We start from the raw sequence: 23,521 nt of genomic DNA, 5'->3' as shown, positions 1-23,521 counted from the left end.
AGAAAATCAATCAAGCATTTTGATAATCAATATAGTATATACTGATTGTGGCTCGAATCTGAGAATGTTTTATTGATCCTACTAAACCATTTTATTACCTATTTTTATTACCAGAGTGTTTTACTGCTTTATTGTAAATGCTGTCTTTTAATTTCATTTCTGTATTATTTTCTTCTCTGATTTTATTTGCTTGAGCACTCAATAGTTTTTATTCTGTCTAAACCATTTTTAACTGTGTTTTAGAAACACTGTATAAATAAAGTTTATTATTAGGTCATAAACCCTGCCTCTACCATGTTAATGGATGGGACATGAACCAAGCTAAAACAGTCAGAAGTACAAAAATGTGTGTGTGTGTGTGGCGGGGGATGTCAGGGTCAGTTTAGGTAGTTCTTATCACACTCTTGTTTCTTCAAGGGTTCATTTTCCCACTAACTTTGATTTGAATTAGTTATTTGATGATATAAAAACAGGGTGAAACGTCACGATTGACAGCTGAGACTGACTCGTGATTGGTCGAGCAAGTGCGTCAGGCTCCAAATGAAAATTGCAAAATGGCGGCATCTGTATCATGGCGGGATGAAGTGGAGACGCATCCTCCGTCTTTATACACAGTCCATGGTCAGTTGTAGAGCGTGGATACTCAACCCAGCCCAGTTGGACCTGTTGGGTTCGGAAAAAACCTTGAAACAATATTTGGGCTCGGTTACCGTGGCTGGGCTATCTACTTGATAGAATGCCTGTCGGGTCGGGCTCGGTTTGTTTTCTCAGCTCCCAGCATTAGATTACTGCCCGAGCTTTTGGTCGATATCGTCTCTTTTGGTTTCCAGCTGTCGTCTGTTTGACTGTTTGGTTCAAATTTGTTGTCAAAATAAAACTCGTGGACTCAGTTCACTCAGTCCACAAGCTCCTGACTCTGCCGTCTGTTTAATTATTTGAGATATTACTTCGTTTTTCTCCTGACACACGTGTCACATTCACATCAGCCATTCAGACCGAGTCGTGTGTGAGTGATGTCAGTGTCTTTCTTTCATGCATGGTCAAACCACCGTCCCATTACCATATTAGAGTAAATCATTTAGAAGGTAAAATTGCTTGGATTCGTCACATTAGCTCGACCAGCACAATGTGTGGGGATCAGAGACCGTCACCACGCAACCACACACACACAGATCAGCTAAGCTCTTGTTAGAATGCCAGTGTGGCTCTTACCAAACAAGTTGCCGGAGGCCGATGATGGAGGATGAGGAGGCGGCGTGGAGCGAGACCTTGCGCTCCAGCAGACCTGCTGACACGTGGCGGCCTGCCCCGCCCTCGGCTGTGGAGCCAAGGTCAGCCAGGCTCCAGTGTCACACCCCACTGAGGGCCGCCGCCTCGGAGAGTTCACACACTGGTCGGGGTTTTAACATCCAGAAATATTTCTTTAAACTTAGATGAGTATTAAATCTGTATGTAGTTGGAGGTGCCCTGTTGTCCTGGATCTGTAGATGTAGATTAAAGATGTCTCCCTTCTGTTGAAGATGATGTAATACGATCAAAAAGCTACTGTAGGCAGCTTATGGGGAGATTTTCTTAACTACTGTCTCCAAGGTCAAGAATGAACTGGAGGCACAACTTTAAATGAACGAGAAGAGGTTTGGAATGCAGGAAAGTTTAACATTTATAATTCCACAAAAACGGAATAAACTCCGATACGATGATGAGGATCATGTGATACAAGGGACACTGAGAAATCTACTTTTGCTTCCCCAACCAATTTTCTCATGCATGTTAGGGCCACTGAAGGGAAACAGAAAACGGAGATTTGGAGAATAAAGACATAATAATACAAGAATAAAGTCATAATTTTTCGAATTTCTTCGATATGGCCCCAAAACTCCGTCATAGTCAACATCATTTTAAAAAAGTGTTTTGAGGACTTGAACATTCAAAACAGCCACGTTGGTGTCATTTCACTTGTCTTTATCAAGGTCGTGTGTAATGCGCCACATAAGAACATGTTTCATTTTAAAAACTAACACGGTGGATAAATGTAAAACGTCTTCTAAGAAAGTTCAAAATAATCTAAAAACCATGAGAAAATTGTGCTTACTTAATTTTCTACCATCACATCTTCAATAACCTTTGACACAGACGGGTTCAACATGAGTTCTTTCACAGCGGAAGGCACCTGTGTTTTGTCTTTTCTTGTTCTCTCTGAATCCTAAAGACCGCCACTGCGTGTTGACGGTGAACTTAAGAGTAGAAAAATAAAAGACGTGTCCTCTGACTGTAATAGAAGGTAGTAGAAATGTTTGAGATATTCCTGATTCCAGAGAGATGCTCTGACTGCAGTTCCTCCGTCAGCGGTGAGTCCTGACCTTCAGTCGACCACCGCCGGTGTCAGACGTCTCCGAAATAATCCGAACAGCTCAGACACTGAAGAGTTCTCAGCTGCTCCAGGGCAGATGTTAGCGGTGTCCTTCGATCAGCGGCGCCGCTCCCAGGTCAGCTCCAGAGGCAGATGTTGCTCATGGCCTGGCAGGTGGAGCTGCTCTCGGCGGGAGAGAGGTAGATCTTGCCACTGGGGCAGACACACACCTCGTACACGGCCTGCTCGTGGGCGGCCTGACCGGGAGACGCCGTGTAGACGCCGAGCGGGAGGCTGCCCAGCTGCACGGTGTTGGCGTCCAAAAGAATCTGGGAGGGAAAAACACCAGAGACGAGCCGGAGGTCATTTAAATAACGTCAGCGGAGACGACCTGAGGGGATTTATTACTAACTCAGACTGATAAATGACTGCGGAGCAATCAGTGAATACAATGTGACAGTGCAGTGAAATACAGTGAATACTCCATCTCGCTGTCAAATATTTTTAGTTAGTACACAAAGTTGTTAATTTTCTAAGCCATGCTGCTGCTGGTCTGAGGCCCCCGACAGTCATCTGAGGTTTAAGGTCTCCACATCAAAAGCACAAGATGGCGGCACCCGTAAGCGGGATGTTTTTTCTTCATTGTTGCACAACAGCAGCAAAGTGAAGAAGCATCGTCCATCTTTATTTACAATCTATGCATTCCTGTTGTGGCGTTTGCATTTGCATTGTGGCGTTTACATTCATGTTGTGGTGTTTGCAATCTTGTGGCTTTTGCGTTCTAGTTTTTTCCGTAAATGTGCTTGTGTGAGATGTCTCGGCCACAGTACCGTAAGCTACAATGATCATTAGGCTGAATCAACACGTCTCTAAAATTGTTCCAATAACCTTCATGGAGGGAGGATGTATTAGAGGTGTGTTATATTACGCTGCGTTAGATTTGACTAGATGTGAGTCTTTCTCTATTCTTACACCAAAACCTTATGGACATAAACTAAAAACTAATAAACAATGTCAGATAAATAAACAAGAAAATAAAGGCGGATAAATATCAGCAAGGGAACGAAAAGTGAATTTCAAGCTCCCTGTGTATTTTTTGCGTTCCTCCTCACCTCGCCCTCTGTTGACTCCAGGTGCAGGTCCTTCCGACTGCTGACCTTCAGCGGCCCCTTGGCGGCGCTCGCCTCGACCCCCCTGGGAGCCTCCATGGTCAGAGTCCGCGTTGGGGACTCCAATCTGACGAGTAGAGTAAAAGAAAGAGGACGTCTCAGAGATTTCGTGCGAGAACCCATCAATTTACTCTGTTTATTCTTCCGGGACGTTTGCATTGATAAAACTTTCCGTGTGATTTAATAGCCGAGGAAACAAGCTGCGTCCGAGGGTAAATTGATCGTTCAGCTCACAGTTCATGAGCATCCTTGTGTAATCACCGGTTTCAGGCGGCTCGTAACAAATGTCACATATTTGAAAGACAAAGCAGCTTCTATTATTTCTGTTTGGCTCCTGATGCATAAATGTATTTTGGGCGCCAGTTACACCAATGATTTCATCACCTGTGGAATATCAACGGTGCTTTTTCATGTTTAAGCAGCTCCTCTCATTATGCTAATCCAGCGCGGCTCCTAAACAGCCCGTAATTGTATCAGCTGATTTTGACCTTCAGCGGCACTGAGGCTAATGCAATTTGCATTTTCTTCCCATGGACCATTTGTTTACACGGGGAAAGATAAGTGTTGGAGCCAATCAATGTGGAATTTGTTTTCATAACTCATAACCGTTTCAAATTGATTTTCTTCACCCCCCCCACTGCCGCCACCCCCATCGCCGTCTTCCCCCAAATCTGTTTTCAATGAATTTCAAATGGGAGACTTTAAGGAGACGTCTTGAAATCGCTCAAATCTCCGCACCCCACTGAAAGTGACACACATTTCGGATTATGCGCCAGTGGAATAAGGGGGAGAGGGGGATGGGGGGAGAGGGGGGGAATAAAAGGAAAAGAGAAAAGCAAATGAATTTCATCTGCATTTGAAAAGCCTCTTTGACTTTAAATCAGCTTTCAGTGGATACAGTTTGGAGAGGATCTGTGAAATGTGCATTTGACCTGGGACTGTTTGTGCCCTACACTCGCAGGAAGTCGATGGATGTCGCCTCAACTCGTTATTTTGACCATTTCTCCTTGAAAGCTGTTCAAATAAAGAGCAGATACGATATTGATGCTTATTTTTCTTTGCTTATAATGTAATCTTTTTTTTTTTTTGCCCGTTCTAAACCTGCCTTGTCCTGTGTTACTGCTCCGGAGCTACTTGAGAATTATTCCTCCTCATTAGTGAGTCCTCCTCAAACAGTTCTACAACATACTGTCCCTTTGTTTTTGTTTGTGTGCTAGATGTTGTGTTGAGAGCTTGTGCAGAGTACAGTTGGAAAACTTTGCGTTTCATCCTACCTGGTTTATTCGCAATGAAGATTTTATCATTCAATATAAAAGCTCTAATTCAGCTCGAACGAAGCATTTTAACCTTTTAATTTGTCTTCAAATTTGTCAAGGAGGAATTGATACTATGAATGTTGTTGCCATGATGTTTGTGGAATCAGCCGGTTGAGGTTTCTGATTATTTATTGCATCATGAACTGAGTAAACTCTCCCGTAGTGACACAACCTGATATTTCTTTCCACTGAATCTGTGCTCGTTAGGGAGAAACCTGTGCTCCTCGGCTTTGTGCGTTTCAATTATTGCAATAATTGTTTCTCAAGCACCCACTGATTAGCTGTGACTCGGATTGACGAGTCATTAACAGAGCAAATTAAAACACAGAGTGATGAGAAGTTAGTTAAAGACGATGTTTGACGTCCTTCTGGGGACATTGCATTGTCTTCTAATCACACATTCACCCACAGCCTTCCCCTCACATCAGCCAGGACCTCAGCGCTGAGGTTTTTCCTCATCAGGACCTGGACTCTGTCCCGACAAGGTCACTGAGCAGTCTGGTGAATCCGCCAGAAGACAAAGGACTCAATTTCCCAGAGTGCTTGTTTCAGACACAGTCCAAAATAAAAGCATTAAAAGAATAGTCTCCTGGGTTTTTATAACCAGCTCAGACTGTTTCCAGTTTCAGGTGGAGAAGGTTTACGGTCCTGTTTGTGAGGCTTTATCTATAAAGTGTGAAGTCACATTATACACCTCACTGCTGATTGATAAAACCAGTAACCTTTACTACTAATGAGATGTCATTTAAAGACCCATCAGTGGCTGCTCAGGATTTGATATTAAATGTTAAATGACACCATTTTAATCCCAATGTTGTTTTCAATGTAATGAATGAACTCGTACTTGATATCAGGAGCATGTGTGTGTTTCCTTGAATTGATTTTTTATTTCATAGTTGTAAAACATGTTCAAAATAATGGTTACCATATAAATATATATCAGATTGACCTACAATGTTCAGGATTTGGTCAGATTCTTAAATTCCTATTTCTTATTTTTGTGATCGATTTCCTTTTTTCCTTCTGTATCAATTAGATTGAATCGAATATTGTGTTTTTTTAACCATTGTTGCATTGCTGGGAGGAAAGGAAAGGAATCCACAGTGAAAATTGTCGTGCTCATCATTTAATCTCCATTCATTTGCATACAATTTAGATTCTAGTGTTAATGAGTGGAGCTAATTTAGTTGTTTTAAAATGTCACCATGTCCAGAAACATTCAGATCAAGCTCCATCCTCCCCAGTGCCGAGACGCTTCTTGTACTCAGAGTATTTCAGGGGCTTCTGGCTCCGTCCAGGAAAAGCCTGGCCACAGATAACCTGTGTGGTATTTACAGTCATAAAGGCTGTTTACGACAGGCTCCCCCCCCCCCTTCCCTGGAAAATCTGACCAGCTTTTCTCGGATGACATTTACATGGGCAGAAAGGTCACAGTATCACAGAGGCACGCAGGAAAGAGCTGCGCTGGACCAAATGTGCTGATGGCCGGAGTTGATGTCACAGTGGATGAGATTGATTAGAATAGAGCGAATCAGCTCTGTGCGTTCGGGGGGCTTCATAAAGGTGAAACTTTAAAACTTTACAAAACTACCAGGCACCGCCACGAAACAGGAAAGAGCTGGATGCTGAGAGATCTAAACGTCCATCCATCCATTATCCTCACACCCTGGACAGGTTGCCATGAGGCGTATCACGGGGGAAGATCGGAACAACACACACTTATCTCTCGTGCAAACACCCCAATTTACTATCCCAGCTTTCGGGCGAAACAACAGAGTGTTGCTGTTGGATGCGAAGCTGGAAGAATATAAATATACGACGAAGACGCGGACGAAGATGTCAACTCGGAAAAACGGGATTTGCACGCTTTTGGCGAAAGAGGCCGACAGTGGCGATGATGTGCGCAGCAGGATTTATACGTCATGTCCTGCCTCCAGACGCCACCCCTCACCTGAATGTTCCCGACATTTACGTTTCTGATCTGCAAAATCTCAGATTAGCAGAACCTGCATCAAATGCCTGCAGACCTCAACATTAAGTTCATTTTGCAAAGAGGTGAAACAAAACATCCCATAACTCACATAAACCTACACAGAAGATACAGGCAACCTAATAAAAAACACACAAAAGTATATAAAAAAACGTGTTCTTGGATCCAACATGCACGCTCATATAAAATGATGTACATAACAGAACAGCAAACGTCCACATTTCCATCACCCTCAGCAGTTTAAAATGCGAGACACGTCCTCCGCTGACTCATCATGAGCATTTAACAGTTTGATAGCATGAGAGGTTAAAATTATTTCTTTCTTGCTAATCACTAAATCGCCTTCAGGGGAGGAGAAGCTCTCAAAGTCTCGGTTCGGAAAATGTAAGAACCGATCGAGGCGATGATCTCACGGGTCGTTTCACCTGCGATGGACTGATGCGTGTAGAGTTGGAGTCTGAGACGTTTTGTTTGTATAGCCCATATTCACTAATCATAATTAACCTCATAGGGCTGAATAATCTGTACAAGGTGCAACGTCCTCCGTCCTTAAAACTCGACTAGAGAGATGAAAAACTACTAAAACAAATGCCTTTTACTAGAGGAAACAACGCTGTGATAGGTGTTAATCTGTATAATTTATATCACCAACATTATTTGTACTGTCAATATGTCTTTCTCCCAAGAAATCAATTATTACCACTGCATCTGTATTAGAGCCCAATATTTCAATTGTAAAATATCAAACCTCTATATATTTTCACAAGGGTTTGATAACAACATCTTTGCAATCATTTTTTTCTGTATAAATAGATCGGCCTAACCCTAGATCAATATCTGAAATGTTTCACTCCGTTATATGAGTATTGGAATTGATCTCAAAAGTCCATATCAGCTCTTATCTATATAACAATGTGATATTTTCTGCTGTCCAAACTTTTCTCTCTCAAAAAAAAGATCGATACAACAACAAAGAAACACCACATTCCTCCACTGCAGTCATAACTAGAAAAAAAAAGCCACACTCCTGCTGCACTACATCTTAATCCCAACAAAGTGCTGGTAGAACAAAGTCTGAGCAGAGAGCTAAGTGGAACCGAGAAGAGTTGTTCTCCTCCGCCTTTATCTCCTTAATGAACCTGTCACTCTGCCCTGGACACGTGCTGCAGCTGAAAAGCTGCTCGGTCGACCAACTCTGCAAACACACCTCGAAGCTGACGAGCAGCCGAGCTTAAGCTGCTGAGAAGTTGCAGAGAAAATAAAATGCAAAGCTGGGAAAACGTTTATTTTCCTGCCTTTTTCAGATGCTGGGTCAGAAAATGTCAGAAACCAAAAGAGGCTTCACATCCTGTCTGCTCTGCTTTTGCTTTTAAACGTCAGACTCGTCTCACTACAGAATCTCAAAACATGTCAAATAGTCTGTTCTTGACACAGATGAGACCTGGAGACTATTTGGTGTGTTGATCACTAATAGATGTCGGGAGAACAGACTCGTCCCTGTGAAAGGGAACAAACAGCACGACAGAAGTATCACAGTAGAAATCACAGCATTCATCCCCCGGCTTTGCTTCGCCCGTCAGGAATCAGAGCACAGTCGTCTCAAATTAGCTGCAGAATGATCTGATTATGTAATTAACATAAATATTTTCATCTCCAGTCCCAGATTTTCTGCGATTCCATTTCCGTCCTCAGACTCCACGGGAAGCTTTGAGAGCGAAACCACAGAGGTGATTACGAGGTGAAGGCGCAGAGATTTACGAAGACAAACGGACACGTCTCTGCTGCGGGGAGCTTTTCCTCTTTATAGCAGCTCCGCACTTGTTTCAGAGGCCTCAGCTTCAAGGCCTCAGCTCAGGGGCAGTTTCTCACATGTCATCCAACTTCTTTTCTAGTTGTTTGGTCATAGAGACGATAAATACGATAAACTGGGGGGGTGAAAAAACGTTTTGAAACTTTGAAATATACTGGCATTCTTTTACACTAAATATGCAAATGAATGCTGCCAATGGACTTATTATTATTCGCAGGAGATTCAATAATTCAGAAGCAGCGTGACGATGATAAATGAAGACACAGTTGAGTGTGAGCGTACACACACACAAAGTCATCGGGGAGAGAGAGAGAGAGAGAGAGAGAGAGAGAGAGAGAGAGAGAGAGAGAGAGAACAGGTGTTTCTCAGAGGAGAGGATCTCAGGTGAGTTTCTCTGATTCCGTCTCTGCTCTTCTCTCCCTGATCACCGCTGGTTTAAAAGAGAAATGAAACACAAAGACAGTGATGTTGTGTAGAGAGAGAGAGAAACTCATGAATATAGATGAAAAGTCCCAGAGTCACACAAACAAACAATACAAAAAAAACATGAAATGCATAAGCCACTTTTAACACGAATGTTGGACTTTGAGAAGAAGCTGCGCTGTTTTAAAAACATGGAAAAGAAAATCCCGTCAAAGAGTTCATACAGTATTTATGATAAAAAAAAATGGGTGTGTGCGTGTCGGGGGAATTTTTATTTCAGAGTGTTAATTTTTCTGAATGTGTAGCTGTAATTATACGGTGTGATGTCATTATATCACGTGATAAATCTGATTTACACACGAGCGATTAATCAACAGACTGATAATTTACTGTGTGGGCGTGTATGATGAAAAAGAAGCAGTGCAGGAGGAATGAGTCATCACAGGTTTTACTCAGACTGAACTTAAAACCTGCCATAGTCAAAGAGAGCGGGGGGGATAATGAATACACATTTAAAAATTGAAGATAATCATCATAATTAGACCAATATGGATTTTTGATATTGATATTAGAGGATATAAACTTGATTCTGATTCTGCTCTTGTCATGAGCTTTCGGAATGTTGGAATCTTTTCTTGGACCCACTGTCATATTTTTGTCTTTGGCCTTATTTCCCTTGCTTTAGTTTTCTTTATTATTATTAATGTCTCAGTTATTTGTACGTTGATATATTAACTTCCTGTTTTATTATGTAGTCACCTGTGGTTCAGCACACATCACTTCCTGTTCCTGCGTTGCCTTTCATGAGTTTCACCTGTGTCTGTTGTCACCTGCTCGGTTCCTCTTGTTCCCTGAGTTATTTACCCATCTATGTTTTTCACTTTCAGCCCATGTGTGATATCTGGATACCTCTTCCCCGTGTTTCAAAGCCGTAAGTCAAATATTGTTTATTGGATCTTTCCTCATGTGGCATCTGCATTTGGGTCCTCGCCTGTTTCTAGTCATGATCAAAATAACTGCAAATAAAACCAATCTGCTAAAATAAGTTTTTATATCAGTGCAAACCTGACTTCAGACTTTACTCTAATCTTCTTTCCCACTTCATTTTATGTTCAGGTTACACTCTGTACTTAACACTATCATGATCAAGTTTAAAGATATATGTATATAATATTTGGATAATATTTTTTCCTGCTGGTGTGCAAAACATTTCAGTCGTGCAGAAATGAGATTTTTGGAAAAAACAAACAATGCAATATGTTTTTTAAATTGAATCAAACACTGACAAAATTTGAATGAAATTTGTTATTTGATGAGAAATATCTGTTCATTCCCGTCCTGAGTAAAAGTCATGTTGCTGTTTTCCTTTTCTCAACTGTTGGGGCTGCTTCTCATTAAGATTTTGAACACATAGCAGATGGTGACCACTGAGCTGTGTGTGTGTGTGTGTGTGTGTTTTTAAAGTGAACCTCATCAGTATTCCTCTCACTCTGGAGGAATTAGCTGCCAGAACACTGCGTTTTCTGCCAACTTTGATCCCGGCCCCTCCCCCCAGGACCAGTCAGGTGGACAACAAACCGCACTCGTTATAGCTCGTTAATGGAGGGACGGCGCGCTCGCAGCCTCGGGCGGAGCGTGCACGCGCCGGGGATCACATGCACAGCAGTGTACGAGTCTAATAAGCGCCAGCCACTGTCTCCACGCTCTCTCCACACTTTAATCAATTCCTCGGCGCCATAGAGAATAACCAACAAATTAGCTCGCCCCTCGGCCGTGAAATTAATATAATGGTGAAATCTTGTTTTTGAATTTGTGTGATAACGAGGCATCCAGTGGCTGCTCCAGTTTTATGAGAGGCTGCTTGAGAATAATCACGCTGCTGAATAATGGTTCCTCCATCTATCATCATTATTTAAAGATCTCCGTTTTTAATTGAACAGGATATGAACATGTGACATTAAGCTTTAATGAATCTCGTGGACTTACCTCAGGTCTTCGGACGCTCTCGCCTGGATCAGAGGAGTTTCTACCGAATGTCCAAACACGGCGCCTTCGGAGCCTGGCGATAAAGCGGACTTTTAGAATTCACGAAATTTACAAGCTAGGTAAGAAACATTCAATGTGGTTTTCTTTGCTTTTAAGATCTAATTATAAACATATCTGTATCACAAGATGATAAGTTGAGGCACATTTTACCTGTGACGGTGAACTTTTCTGTTGTCATGATAACCTCCTCTTCATCTGCAGTGAACAGGAGTCTTCCTCCATCTCGACTTCGCACCTCCAGCCTCTGACACTGGGCCTCCACAGCCTCAGGTCCTGCAGAGAGATTTTTACAGACTGAAACTGCTGGAATCGATTTTAAACTCCTACAAACTCTTCTCTGCTCCTCAAAGATATATATTTATATTATTATTTTATATATTTATATTTTTGCCGTGACAAAATGTTCAATATTTCACGAATGTTTCCCAGACTTAACCAACTTTTAAATTTTTATAATTCATCAGCATTAGAGGACAGATCTACACCTACAAAGTTTGATTAATCTGAACATTCTAACGTTAATAGTTGTAAATGATGCTGTTTAAAATAAAAAGTCTGTTTGTGTTTCTGGCCGAGAAAAATCGGCCTCAGGAAACTCCGTCTGGAAAAGTAAGACTATTAGTGCTGTGAAAAACTTTTAAGTGTTTGCTCTGCAAATGAAAAGTGCCCAACAAAGCTGGATCAGCCATGCTTTTACTCCAAATGGAGACAAATCAGTAAGCTCTTCTACTGCGGAGGAATATTAATTCTTGTTCACATGACATTTTCTTTGTGTTTTTCCAGATGTGCACGCAGTAACTTTAAACTTCTCCCTTTCCTCCTCTCGCGACCATTAATCCACAGGCTGTGACGGCTCGGCAACTTAATTATTCTCGACCGGGTTTCATTCAACTTGCTTCAAAAGCGGGCGCTGCTCATTTTTGGAGGAAGGCCGAAGCGTGACCGAGACGTGTCACATCATCAGTCTCGTCAAATCAGCGTCAACCCTCAACTTATGTTGGCTCAGATCGATGGCTGTTCATGTTAATACGCAGGTCATCTGCTCTCCAGTGGTCATTAATCATGTAAACGACTGCGGTAATTTGGTCTGACTGATGTTTAAACTTAACGATAATAGGAAGAATCCATTGCCCTTTCAATAAGTGTATCAAAGGTTAGTGTGAAAGTCTACAGAGTGTATTTTACCAGCACAGAGAGGATTACAGAGAATTTAAATTGTTGTGCTACAGTTGATTCAAGTGGGTAATAAATAGGATTGATTGGGTCATTTACAGCCAGGACTGGATTAATGTAACATTTTTATAGAGAAAAAAGGGAGCAAGTAAATACACCTGTGTCCCAAATGACAGTGAGTCACAAAACTGCTCTGCTCCAGAGTTAAAACCAGCTCCAGGCAAGTGGTGATTAACTGTTTCAGGTGCTTCCAGAGTGGACGTGGACAGTGGACTCACCCACTGTGAGCTGGCCGGTCAGCTGGCCGCGCTCGTCTCTGGCGTTCAGCGTCACGTTCTTTTCTGATCGAAAGGCCAACAAGCTTTCCTTGGGGGGGGAGAGGAAGAAAGAGAGGGAAAGGATAAATATGTCGTGTTAGTGACTTAAATCTTAACTGGAATTCTGTCTCCTTTAGCAGGCAGCTCGGTCCAATTAATCAGTTCTCCTACGTGTTTTCTTTTTTTAATCATTATACAAGTGAAATATGTATTTTTAAGGTAGAAGTATAGGTTTCGCAGCCGTAATGTCAGTCTCCAGGCAGCTACTCTATTAAATGTGATCTATGAGCAGTTGTATACTTGAAATTTGAACTGTAATAGTCTATAAAGATGGACAACACTTCCTCCCACTATCCAAAAATGATGCCACAATACCAGTGTTTCCCATTAATTATCGAGACTGTGGCGGCCCATTCTTTTTTTTGTCCCAACACAGTTTCATAATGAACCCAAATTTATTTTGTGTTCCAGTGTATGAAACCATAATCAATGTGTCTTATGTCTCCAAAATCTGCCTGCGTCAATGCACAACAGGTTGTAGTGAGCTGTAAAAAGCTTCCCATGTGGCATAAACCTCCAAATTGCACCAAATTTACATTGAGACAGAATAAATTAAAACTAAATTATCCAAAGATGAGTGAAGCAGTGTGGGAAGGGTTTGATGAGAGTCAGTGTCGTGTGAGGACGTGTGTTTTCCATCGGTGACAGCAGGTGTACGTGTATCATATTCTTCACTGCAGACCTGCGCTGCTGCGCTCTCCAGTTTTGCAAGTTAATGACTGTTTGGCATTTGAATGATGGCACGTGTGCGTGTCACTGTGTGCATGCAAACAAGGCTTTAACTCTGCAACTCTTTCACCTCAGTTGTCTTTACTTCTTTAAAAAAGTTAAGAGATGGCGGAGCAAAGAATAAATTTAACGTATGTAGAGTGTTATTAGATGAAGGTTTATGTGAGTGTGTCGAAGGTGTTGGCCAATCAGACCTGTATATAAACCCTGCAGTATCAAAAAGGCAGTGCAACACAATGGATTCTAGTTCTCTCCCTTCTTTGAGTTTGCATCAATTGAAGATGTTAGAAGACATGTTTGTCGCCAGTATTTTATTACCTTAATTAGCACAATTAGCTAATAATTGGATATGGGTTTTTGTATGTATTGATTTCCATAAACGTATGTTTTCGTGTTTTTAAAAGTTTCCCGCATTCTCCTTTAACGTGATTCTGATGTTTTCTGCTATTCCAGACGACAACTGACGGCAAAGACTGTAACATCGAGCGTATTTTAAAGTATAAACACAAGTCATCTACCTCCGAGACTTCCAAAAATGTCCGCTGCTATAGTTGCAACGCTTGTGTATCATAACCGTTTACATATATATTAACGTTTTGCTTAGTTTTGTCGGTGCTGAACGCACCCCGGGTTGTGAGCTCTGCCCTTGTACCCAACCACAAGATAGTTAGATGCCACCAATAAGCACCCCAGCTCTCTCTGTCCTGAGCCTCTCTGATTCTCCTGGTGATGGAGACACACTCAACTCTCTCGTTCTGCTCTTCACTAGCGGAGCTGCTGACCTCCCTGCAGGCCTGCTCAGAGCACTGCGCCACAACTCTGCTCTGCCTGCGGGTGAACCACAAGTGAACAAGTTTTAATTTACCACCAGCGGCTATGACACAAAGTCTTGCCGGATGATTTTGCAGGCGACAGGAGCCACAAAGCAAAGTTGGCGTCGAGACTCACTGGACTTAAAAAGCAGAACTTTACAAAGCATCTTCCTCTTCCTCCATGGAATTGGTAATGCAACCTCGTAGAGTGCAACCAAGCACAGTTTAACTTTGTCAGTGTCTTTTATTGACTTTGGTTGGTATTTATTAAACTTTATTGCTGTCTGTTCATAGTTAGGTTAAGTTCATGTTAGTAGGTTCCATCTTCCTTGTACATTGAGTAATGGTTATTGTATGTGGCTACCGTCTTTTAACACCTGACACCAACTGACCTTAACTAAGAAACACAGCAGCCAAACGGCCCCAGACGCCATTTAGATTCTGCCATCTTGTTTGTAGTTTTTCTTTGTTTACCTGTCACACACCTGTGTACCATTTGTTGTATTAGATATTGTTCATTTGACCTTAACTTGTAAATAAAATGTTCAGACGGTACCACTTGGTCTGTTTAATATTTCCACGACTACTGCTAACCTCTACTCTGCAGAATAAACCTTCAACTATCGATATTGTCCCTTCTTTTGAGCAGTTATTTCATATTTTAATATCAGTTTGTTGTTTTGAACAGCCAATAATTTAAAAAAAATAAACGGATCAGCCCACAAATTGGGGTTACAAATCATGGAAAGAGAAAATGTTGGGGTCAAAATCAGAACCATTGACTCAAGTGTGCAATGATGTATGTTGTGTCACAGGTTGCACTCAAAGTTTATACGGTGACTACTTGCAAGTGTATCCGCGTGTATATGTACATATATTTGCAATATGGACAGGTACACACAATATGGTACCATGTTATGGTTTTAGGGTATTTGCGATGTTTGTTCCATAATGTGGATTTGTGCAAGTGCATATGTATTTTTATGGCTGCAGCAGAGCCCAAGACATATATTCCACATTGTTGGATAATGTTAATTTTGAAACTGGATATCACGTTAACATTTTTCTAAAAGTCTATTATTCACTCTCCTTTTTGCTTTGTTTGGGTCTCCACCATCTCTTGGGAAATCGCTCTTTAGTTTCATAATGGTCCCTTATGTTCACAAGCTAGTTGCTGCCTGGTGTGTGATGCTTGGTCATTTGACTTATTCTTGATGTAAAATAATTGATTTGTGCTGCATTAACAGTTAATTTAAGGGTAACTGCTTGTACCACACACTTGTGTCTGATGACTAACTGCCAACTGAGCGGCATCTGTTTTGTGGAGATGGCGTCGTCCATTTTGGAATCTCCAGTTTGTTTTTCCAGAAAGGTCAGCGCTGTCAGGACAGTTTACATTTGTCGCTGAAGCTGCACTTTACACCAAAGCCTCCACGAGCAAATCCACTGAATTCTCCAACTCGTTTATTTCTACATTATTCATATTTATGTATAAAAAATAATCCGTTTTGTGATATTTGTTATTTTTGGAACATATATGTAGTTTCACATTGATCTAGTTTTGCTTTGATGGAGTCTAATGGGTTTGATTCACTGTAGCATCACATTGTTGCAGCAGATCATCTCAAGTTTGTTCGGTGTGTAACTTTGCAGAGGTCGTTCGTTGCATTTTCATTCCCTGCTTGCTCCTCCCTCGATATAAATGCGCATCATGAACTCAGACGTTCTACAGCAGGCAGGGCATCGTGAAGAAATGCGAGTTATCGAGTTGAAGTATCCCTTTACAGAGTTTACAGGTCTTAAACTGTTGCCCGAGGGGCTGTAACAGAGACGCGGCCAGCTCTCCTCCACACTTCTGTGGGGGTTACATAAAAGGCTTTTTAGTCACTGCGCCCGCTCAGGAAGGTCAAGCGCGGACCAGAGTGAAGGCACATAAATGGAGCTTGTTGTTGTACGTGCACTGGGCCCCATCAGACTGAGAAATTACCTCGGCTGCTTGTAAGGCAAAGGATGCCGCCCTGCATACAATGACTAACATCACGGCTCAAAGTAGGAGCACGACGCACGGCTGCGATGAAACGGTTGGAAAAAAACAAAGAAACCTCCTGTCTCTCTGCGACTGGGTGTTCATAAAACCCAAAAGAGACATTTAAAGCGCAGATCAAGAACATTGCTCCGGGTTTAACTGTAATCCCAACCAAATATTTGCATAAATATATTTCAATTTTAATTATATTTAGCTGTTGTGCCAGAAGCTAATTTGGATTCTGAGCTGAACAAGTAAATATAATGAAAAAAAGTAGGAGAGGTGCGCTTATTATGTCTTAATTTCCTCTTTCAAATATCAAACCTCGCAGGCGGGGTCTTTGCAAGCAGGGAACAGGCGGTTAGAGGAAAATGTTTGCATGCATTTTAAATATTTTTCATATTAACAGGCCCCTTGTTTTTTCCGTGTACTAATACTGTGGCCAAATGAAGTTGCTTTGTGCAAACTCAGATTGAAGATGCTGCCGCAGTTTGCTCCAGAGAAGTTATAATTTTAGAGAATTAAACAAGTGGACGGCTTCGCTCCTCATCCTCATTACACTCTTGTCTTATACAGTGAGAAGTAGTGAGGGAGAAGTTTCACTCTCCAGTAAAAATACACCTGCATCTGATGCTATTTATAGATCAGTCGGGGTCCCAGGAGACGATAACGTGAGCCAACAGTCTGAACGGCAGAGATTTGATGAACTGTATCTGGGCACCGTGCTGCCTCACACCACACTGTTGTCAGACTGACGCAGACGGTAACACAACAGCGACAATCAAATGTAGTGATGTTGATTTTATCAGGTTTTCGTGGGTTTATTTGAAACACAAAGACAGAATGCAAATCACACTTTTGAGCCAAATAACATAATGTTTTTAAAATCTAGGTTGTTTTTTTTGTTGCAATTCAACTTTAAAGGTCAGGTTGGTTGTTCCTGAAACACGTTTTATCTTATCAGTTTAAAATCGTCTTCACCTCCCGATGGCCATCAGTAAATAAAGTTGTTTGAAATCATTTTTAAAAAGAAGCCTCCGTGATCCTCGCAGGAGTGTAAAGCCAATTTCCGACATAATCCCCAGAGGATTGATACCATCAAAAGCTCTTAACATCTCCATCCGTGTATCTATGGGTAGGGCACCACTTTTTCTCGTGAGATATTTGTATTCTTTTTGTGTGTTTTCACTTTTTTCGTCTGTCGTGTTTAGAAACGTCATCATCACGCCTTTGCGGGGGATCCTGCCGAGGACCTCCCTGCTGCGTTCTCATGTGGGCTCCTTCAGACGCTCATTTTATATAATGGAGCTGGAAATGGGCTTTTAAAAGATATGAGAACAGGAACATCCAATTTTGGTTCTGTAGGTTTCTCATGTGACCAAACCAGCACGACACCTTTTTATTAAAATCTGTGAAAGTGCAAAACAAAAGTGTGATGATTTGACACGGAATAACCCAAATGCTCAGTCATATGTTGAGTTCCTGTTTATTCATTTGATCGCGAACAGTGCTCGTTTGTCAACAGACAAAATATTGTAAATGTAAATGAGTTTGCTGCATAAACTTATTTCTAATCTAAATCAATAATCTGTTATCCCGAGCCAGGCAAGGCAACCTGAAATAAAATAAAATGACCTCTTGTAATTCATGTGCATTATACCATCAGAACTAACTACAACAAACCCATGATTAAAGCACTAGACCCCATTAAAAACAAGCAAAATACAAAGGCACTGATATGCACTTTTTTGACCACATATCAGCAAGTACAAAAACTAATCTATACGTCTGTAGAAATCATACACTGTATGTCCACCTACTGTTAATTGCATCACCATCTCCGCAAATCAAAGGCCACTTCTGCAAGTGAAATAACCACTCGAGCAGCTATTTTCCTTTCTTTCCCCCTGCACAGGTTCAAGCAGACAGCAGGAACCAATGAGCGAAACAAGCTCCTGTTGTTCTGAACATAAATAAAAAACACTCACATCTCAACAGGCCGTAATTTAAATCCACTGGAATACATGGATTTACAGCGGCGCTCTGAAGGGACTGACCACTCTGTGAAAAATGTCCCCGCTGCTCATCAGATCTATGTTTTGACCTCTGGTGTCCTTAAGTTTTACTCTAAACTAAAAAACAAGTCCCGAAACCCAGAGCTTGTCGTCTTTTGCAGGATATCTAATGGGAATCTAAACAATGCATCCGAACAGTAAGATGAAATATGACTTTTACGCATAAAGCAAACAGGGACTCACACGTATTCTTCATTCAAAAAGATTCAAAACTACTGTGATAAAACTTTATAGGTCAATAAAAACAAGAGAACTTGAAAGCTGCAAAGGACTGAACACATCAAGTTGGACAGAAACGTAAAATGGAGAATTTCAAGAGTCTGAAAGTGAAAGACTCCTACAATTATGGATGCCATGTACCTTTGAAAGGTGAAGTTTCGAGTGTGACTCAGTGAAAAAGCCTGAAATTACAGTCGCTCTGTGGCTTTTTTTTTTACATTGGTGAAATTTTCGGTGTCAAACTGAATCCTGCAAATTATAGATGCGCTTCGGCTTTCACACATGTAATTGGAGCTGCTGTGTGGCAATAATGCGCTTGAAATTTTTATGTGTTAACATTTAACATTAAGGTCGTCCAGAGAAATCTCTTTCATGCTTCTCAAATGGAGCTTCTGTTTGGCATAAAAACTCAATTGTTGCGACGCTGAGCTTTCTGTAGGAGCTGACAGGAGGAGGGATGGATGGATGGATGGATAGAAATGTATATAGTTGAAGCCCCGTTGGGCATGAAAAAATAATATACAGATGATTTCATCTATCTGCCTGTCAGCTGTGACAGACAGCTCTGGTTTAACTAGAAGCTGCAGCCCGGAGACGATATAAAGCTTGTATTGATCATAAAACTATGAAAAAGTCACAATGATGTCATGAAATTACAACGTGAATAGTTTAAAAATGCATTTTTTAAATATACCTCTGCATCCTATTGGACTATAGACAAAACCTAAAGCTTATATAAAAAATCACTCCGTTTTGGTCACCACCATGTCTCTCGGCTGCTTAGTGCTGAACAGGAGGTTGTAAATCCTGATCTCTCGCATAGAAAAATGTCAAATAATAACCCCCCTGACCATAATAGGATAATACCTGGATAGGGTATTACATGTTATGTGCAAAATTCTTTACCCATATTAAACAAGATAGACTTAGTATATGTTGTAAAAATACAATTCTCTTATGTTCAAATCATCCAACTGTTCCATTTAATCACTTTCTGTGTTTTCATTTTTTGATATTTTTAGATATTTATGTGGGTTCATTTGCATATTTATTATCACAACATACAGATTTTGAGCTCACACTTTGGCTTCATGATTAACAGCGTCTCTGCTTTCTTATTTATTTTGGGTGCAATTGACAGGGCGGCGATAAACGAGGATGAAATATGGAAGTTTACTGAACCGATAATTCTGAAGTGTGGCCACATGCATCAGAAACACTACAGTTGTCTTTACACACGGAGACGGAAAATTACAAATGCATCGGAAAGCAGATATTCTCATTCAGATAAAAGTTTGGCTTCACTGAAAAAAAACTTCCTTTTTAATCTCGACATGCAAACAGAATACATTTGATGTGTTTTCTGGCTCCAGCTTAAACCACATATGAACAGTTACCACAACATGCTACTGAAAGCGCTGCTGAAATCAGGGCTGCTCTGCTTGTTATTTGCTGCCAGAACAAAAAAAACAGAAAACTCTGTTGGAGCTGTTTCCACTTGGTATTCACAGATTACGGCTTCAGCCATTGATGAAGATTCAAAGCACTGGTTGAGCTGCGAGAAATAAAAGGAAAGCTCCTTTGAGTTCAGCTACTTGGCCGTATGGCAGCTTGGGCTTTGAACGCTCCAAAAAAAAACCATACTATATTCAATTTTTGGATAACTCTGGTGCATTATAGTGTTCACTGCTGTTATGCGGTAATGGCTTATTGATCAATGGTGGCTATCGGAGTGAAGAACAGCACTGGGCACTGTGCTGTAAACTCATTGGATAATCCCCGCTCCCCCGGTGCTTGACATATCTCCTCAGGTGAGAAATATCGAGTGACCCACGGAGATTTTTGTCCTGCAAATATCTCTGGTGCCGGTAGATAAGGGCGCCACTGCACAGCCTGTCTGTAAAACAAGACAGTAAAAATGTCTGCAAGGTGGTATTGCACCGGGGGATGAGATATTGGCTTTGTCCAGTGTTCGGCTTGTGCGTCTGCTTCGGCCTTGAGGTGTCTGCTACTGCTGAAGTGCACGAGTGTTGTATTAAAATCAACGTGTAGCTCCGACCACGACATGAAAGCGCAAGAGCGGCCGGTTTCCGAGTTGTTTCTCGATCTGCTTGTGGAAAATTGTTCCCACGATCGAGCCACTTCCTCCATCGACGTCGCTCAAAAAAACAAATTTACATGGAGTCCCAGCTTCCAGGGCCTGAAATTGCTTTCTGCACCGTGCCTAATCACTGAAAAAGGGGATGATCCAACTGAGCGTCTGCGATTCGTGTGGGAGAAGGACGCTTGGATCGACTTTGTGCCGGAGCTGTGTTGGTTAATCAACTAAACATCAAAGAGGAGAAAGGGGAGGAAGTGGAAGAGGGGAATTTATCGCGTGGGCTTGATTGGAAATCCAGCAGGGGGACTCTGGTCTCCCCTCTGTAATCGTCTGTAATCTCCTGTAGGGTTGTATGTGGCCCGAGAGGAGCCGAGAGGCAGCCTATTGCCCATTTCCTGCCGATGGGAGGCCCCGATAGTGCGCTGTTGTGGGGTGACAGGAAATTAGGAGGACGACGAGCAGAGGAGATGTGGACAGAGTTGAATCTCTTCTATCCAGGCACAAATATAAGGTATAGCATCAAAGAATCATCAAGGCAGAGGGATGTTGGCCCTGTTGTTAAAGAATTGATTGCAACTTCCTCAAAAGCGAAGGCTTGATATCGGCTTGTCTGCAGCTCTGGGGAGCTCTGTCTCTGTGGGAGATATTTCTCGTACTTCATCATTCACTGCTAGTGCGACGGAATATTGATCATCGGGCTGGAAGATGGTGAGAAGAGAAACTTACCTTTCTGGACTGGATCTCGTTCACATAGAGAGGCAGCAGGAACTCGGAGATCCCCTCCAGGCGAATCCCGTCCTGGTTTAAATGGAGGTTTCCCATTCCATCCTGAAACAGAATCAGTCAGATATGTTACTTTCCTGATTTTTATTCAAATGATTATTAACCTCTCAGAAGGATGACAAAAAAAGGAATCCTGCCGTAGCTTTGAATTGTCTGTTTTTTGCGCTTTTTTAGTTTTGATGAGAGAAAGCACTTTCTCTATCACACGTCACTCACACACTGCAGGCACAGCCGTCAGGGGAAATTTAGGGTTCAGAGTCTTGCCCAAGGAAACTTTGGCACGCGGATCGGGGCAGACTGGGATGGAACAGCCAATCTCCTGGTTAGTGGACGACCTGCTCTGCAGCCACAGTCGCCCATTAAGAGCCGTGCCGCATAAGAGCTGCTGCGTGAGTGACAGCGAGGAAGTAGGACATGACATGGAGGAGACGATGCCACTCAGCTGTGTCGGTGTGACAGGCGCCATGCAGCGAGGAGAGCCAGGCTAATGTGGCGGCCGTGGATGTGAATGTTGAGGAGATTCATGTAAATTATAAAAGAGAGCGGTATGCTCATGTAAATTCACACAAGTCGGCTTAATATGAACATTACTGTAATGATTATTGTTATTATAGCCGGTGTTGGGAGTTGTAGTGGTGGTTGTAGAAATGTTTTCCAGGCTCTTCTGTGATTTACAGAGAAATTGAACACAACAACATAATAATGGAATTTCATTCACTCAGTTCCAGCTCAGTGAATCCTGGCCTTACATTACTGCACGCGTTTGGGTGCTTCTCTCTCGGGTTCGGACCGAAAAATGCAACCCAAGCCGTAATCTACTGCAGTGTACGTCATATTTGAAAGTTGAAAATTAATTCTTTTGGGCATTGACCTTTATTAAATTTTCATTGCGGGCAGTTTTCTGCAGCGGATTACCTCATAATTACAATAAAACTCACTTAATGCAGATGTGATGTGATGTTCGCTGACCTGATGGATTCTTCATTTTTATATCATATAGACGTAAATGGAAAAGCTAAATTCCAAAACATGCACAAACACCAATTTGACCCAGCAAAGTTTTCAGGTCTTTGCTTTTCAGGTCTGGGAAGCGTGGAGCTGCTAGTCGTCCAGACTGGGGAACCATTGAAGATGCCATATAATGGGCACTTGAGCTTAAAACCATGTACTTTTAGTGCAGACCTCATGCTGCATTAATGTATAAAGCTATAAAGTTATAAATGTCATGACAGCTGTCACTGTAAAAAATAATAATGGTCCATTGGTGAACAGCAAATTGAACCATAAAAATGAGTGTTTTAAAATGAGGAAAGATTCTGCAACTTATTTTTATTTGTATCCAGGGCCTGGTTTTGTTGGACAGTTTGAGGGCAGCGTTGCGTGGACAGTTGGGCCCAGAGGGACGTTTTTGAAGAGTTCACAAATGCGAGCAGCGCAAATGGTGAATTACAGAGTGGGAGGGCAGCGGGTGAGCCCCGTCGTACGTGGTCGAGAGCCGGGACTGAACTGGGGTCATGATGGGAGGACAGAGGGGAAGAGGAAGGTGGGCGGGGAGGAGCGGAGGTCTTTGTATGTCAGTGGCCAGACGTGTGCGACAAGTGGAGGTGATGTGGTGGGTGGGAAGAGTCGGCCACACGCTGTCAGACGAGTGGGTGGGAGGTGCAGGAGGGTTCGACATATTTAAGCCTAAAAAAATTCAAATTACTCAATTATTTCTTTTAAGACCTTTTGAGTGGCATTTTCAGTTTAGAGAAAACCTTCACTACCAAATCCAACGCTTTCAGGCTGTTGCTATCATCAGGTTTGTGAGTGATGATCGTAAACCTGTCCTGCCTGAAATGGTGAGATGGTAAATTTTGACGTTCCCTGGCAGCTTTTTATAAGAGATACGTGTGTGTGTGTGTGTGTGTGTGTGTGTGTGTGTGTGTGTGTGTGTGTGTGTGTGTGTGTGTGTGTGTGTGTGTGTGTGTGTGTGTGAGAGAGTGTGTGAGAGAGTGTGTGAGTGAGAGAGATGGTCGACCCCTTTGTCCCCCATTTCCCTGACTATCTCACATTCAGTCATTCTGACGTACAGTACAGCTGATAACAACTGAATATCAAACCAATAAACAGGGGTCTAGTT

The 23,521-nt window shown here is 42.0% G+C and overlaps 1 protein-coding gene across 1 annotated transcript in view; it reads right to left on the bottom strand.

Moving 5' to 3' along the window:
• Window positions 1–2,462: 2,462 nt before the first annotated feature.
• Window positions 2,463–23,521, bottom strand: part of LOC117752122 (zeta-sarcoglycan-like) — a 31,482-nt gene continuing 10,423 nt past the window's right edge. The window contains exons 3-8 of the mRNA XM_034569299.1: window positions 21,343–21,444; window positions 12,556–12,643; window positions 11,255–11,377; window positions 11,045–11,117; window positions 3,463–3,586; window positions 2,463–2,679 (exon numbers count right to left, since the gene is read on the bottom strand). Coding sequence (XP_034425190.1) covers window positions 2,488–2,679; window positions 3,463–3,586; window positions 11,045–11,117; window positions 11,255–11,377; window positions 12,556–12,643; window positions 21,343–21,444 — 702 coding nt within the window. The 3' untranslated portion in view covers window positions 2,463–2,487. The remainder of the gene's footprint in view (window positions 2,680–3,462; window positions 3,587–11,044; window positions 11,118–11,254; window positions 11,378–12,555; window positions 12,644–21,342; window positions 21,445–23,521) is intronic.

Source organism: Hippoglossus hippoglossus, chromosome 18 (genome assembly GCF_009819705.1).
Source record: "Hippoglossus hippoglossus isolate fHipHip1 chromosome 18, fHipHip1.pri, whole genome shotgun sequence".
Taxonomy (NCBI): domain Eukaryota; kingdom Metazoa; phylum Chordata; class Actinopteri; order Pleuronectiformes; family Pleuronectidae; genus Hippoglossus; species Hippoglossus hippoglossus.
This window is presented reverse-complemented; position numbering and strand designations above follow the sequence as displayed.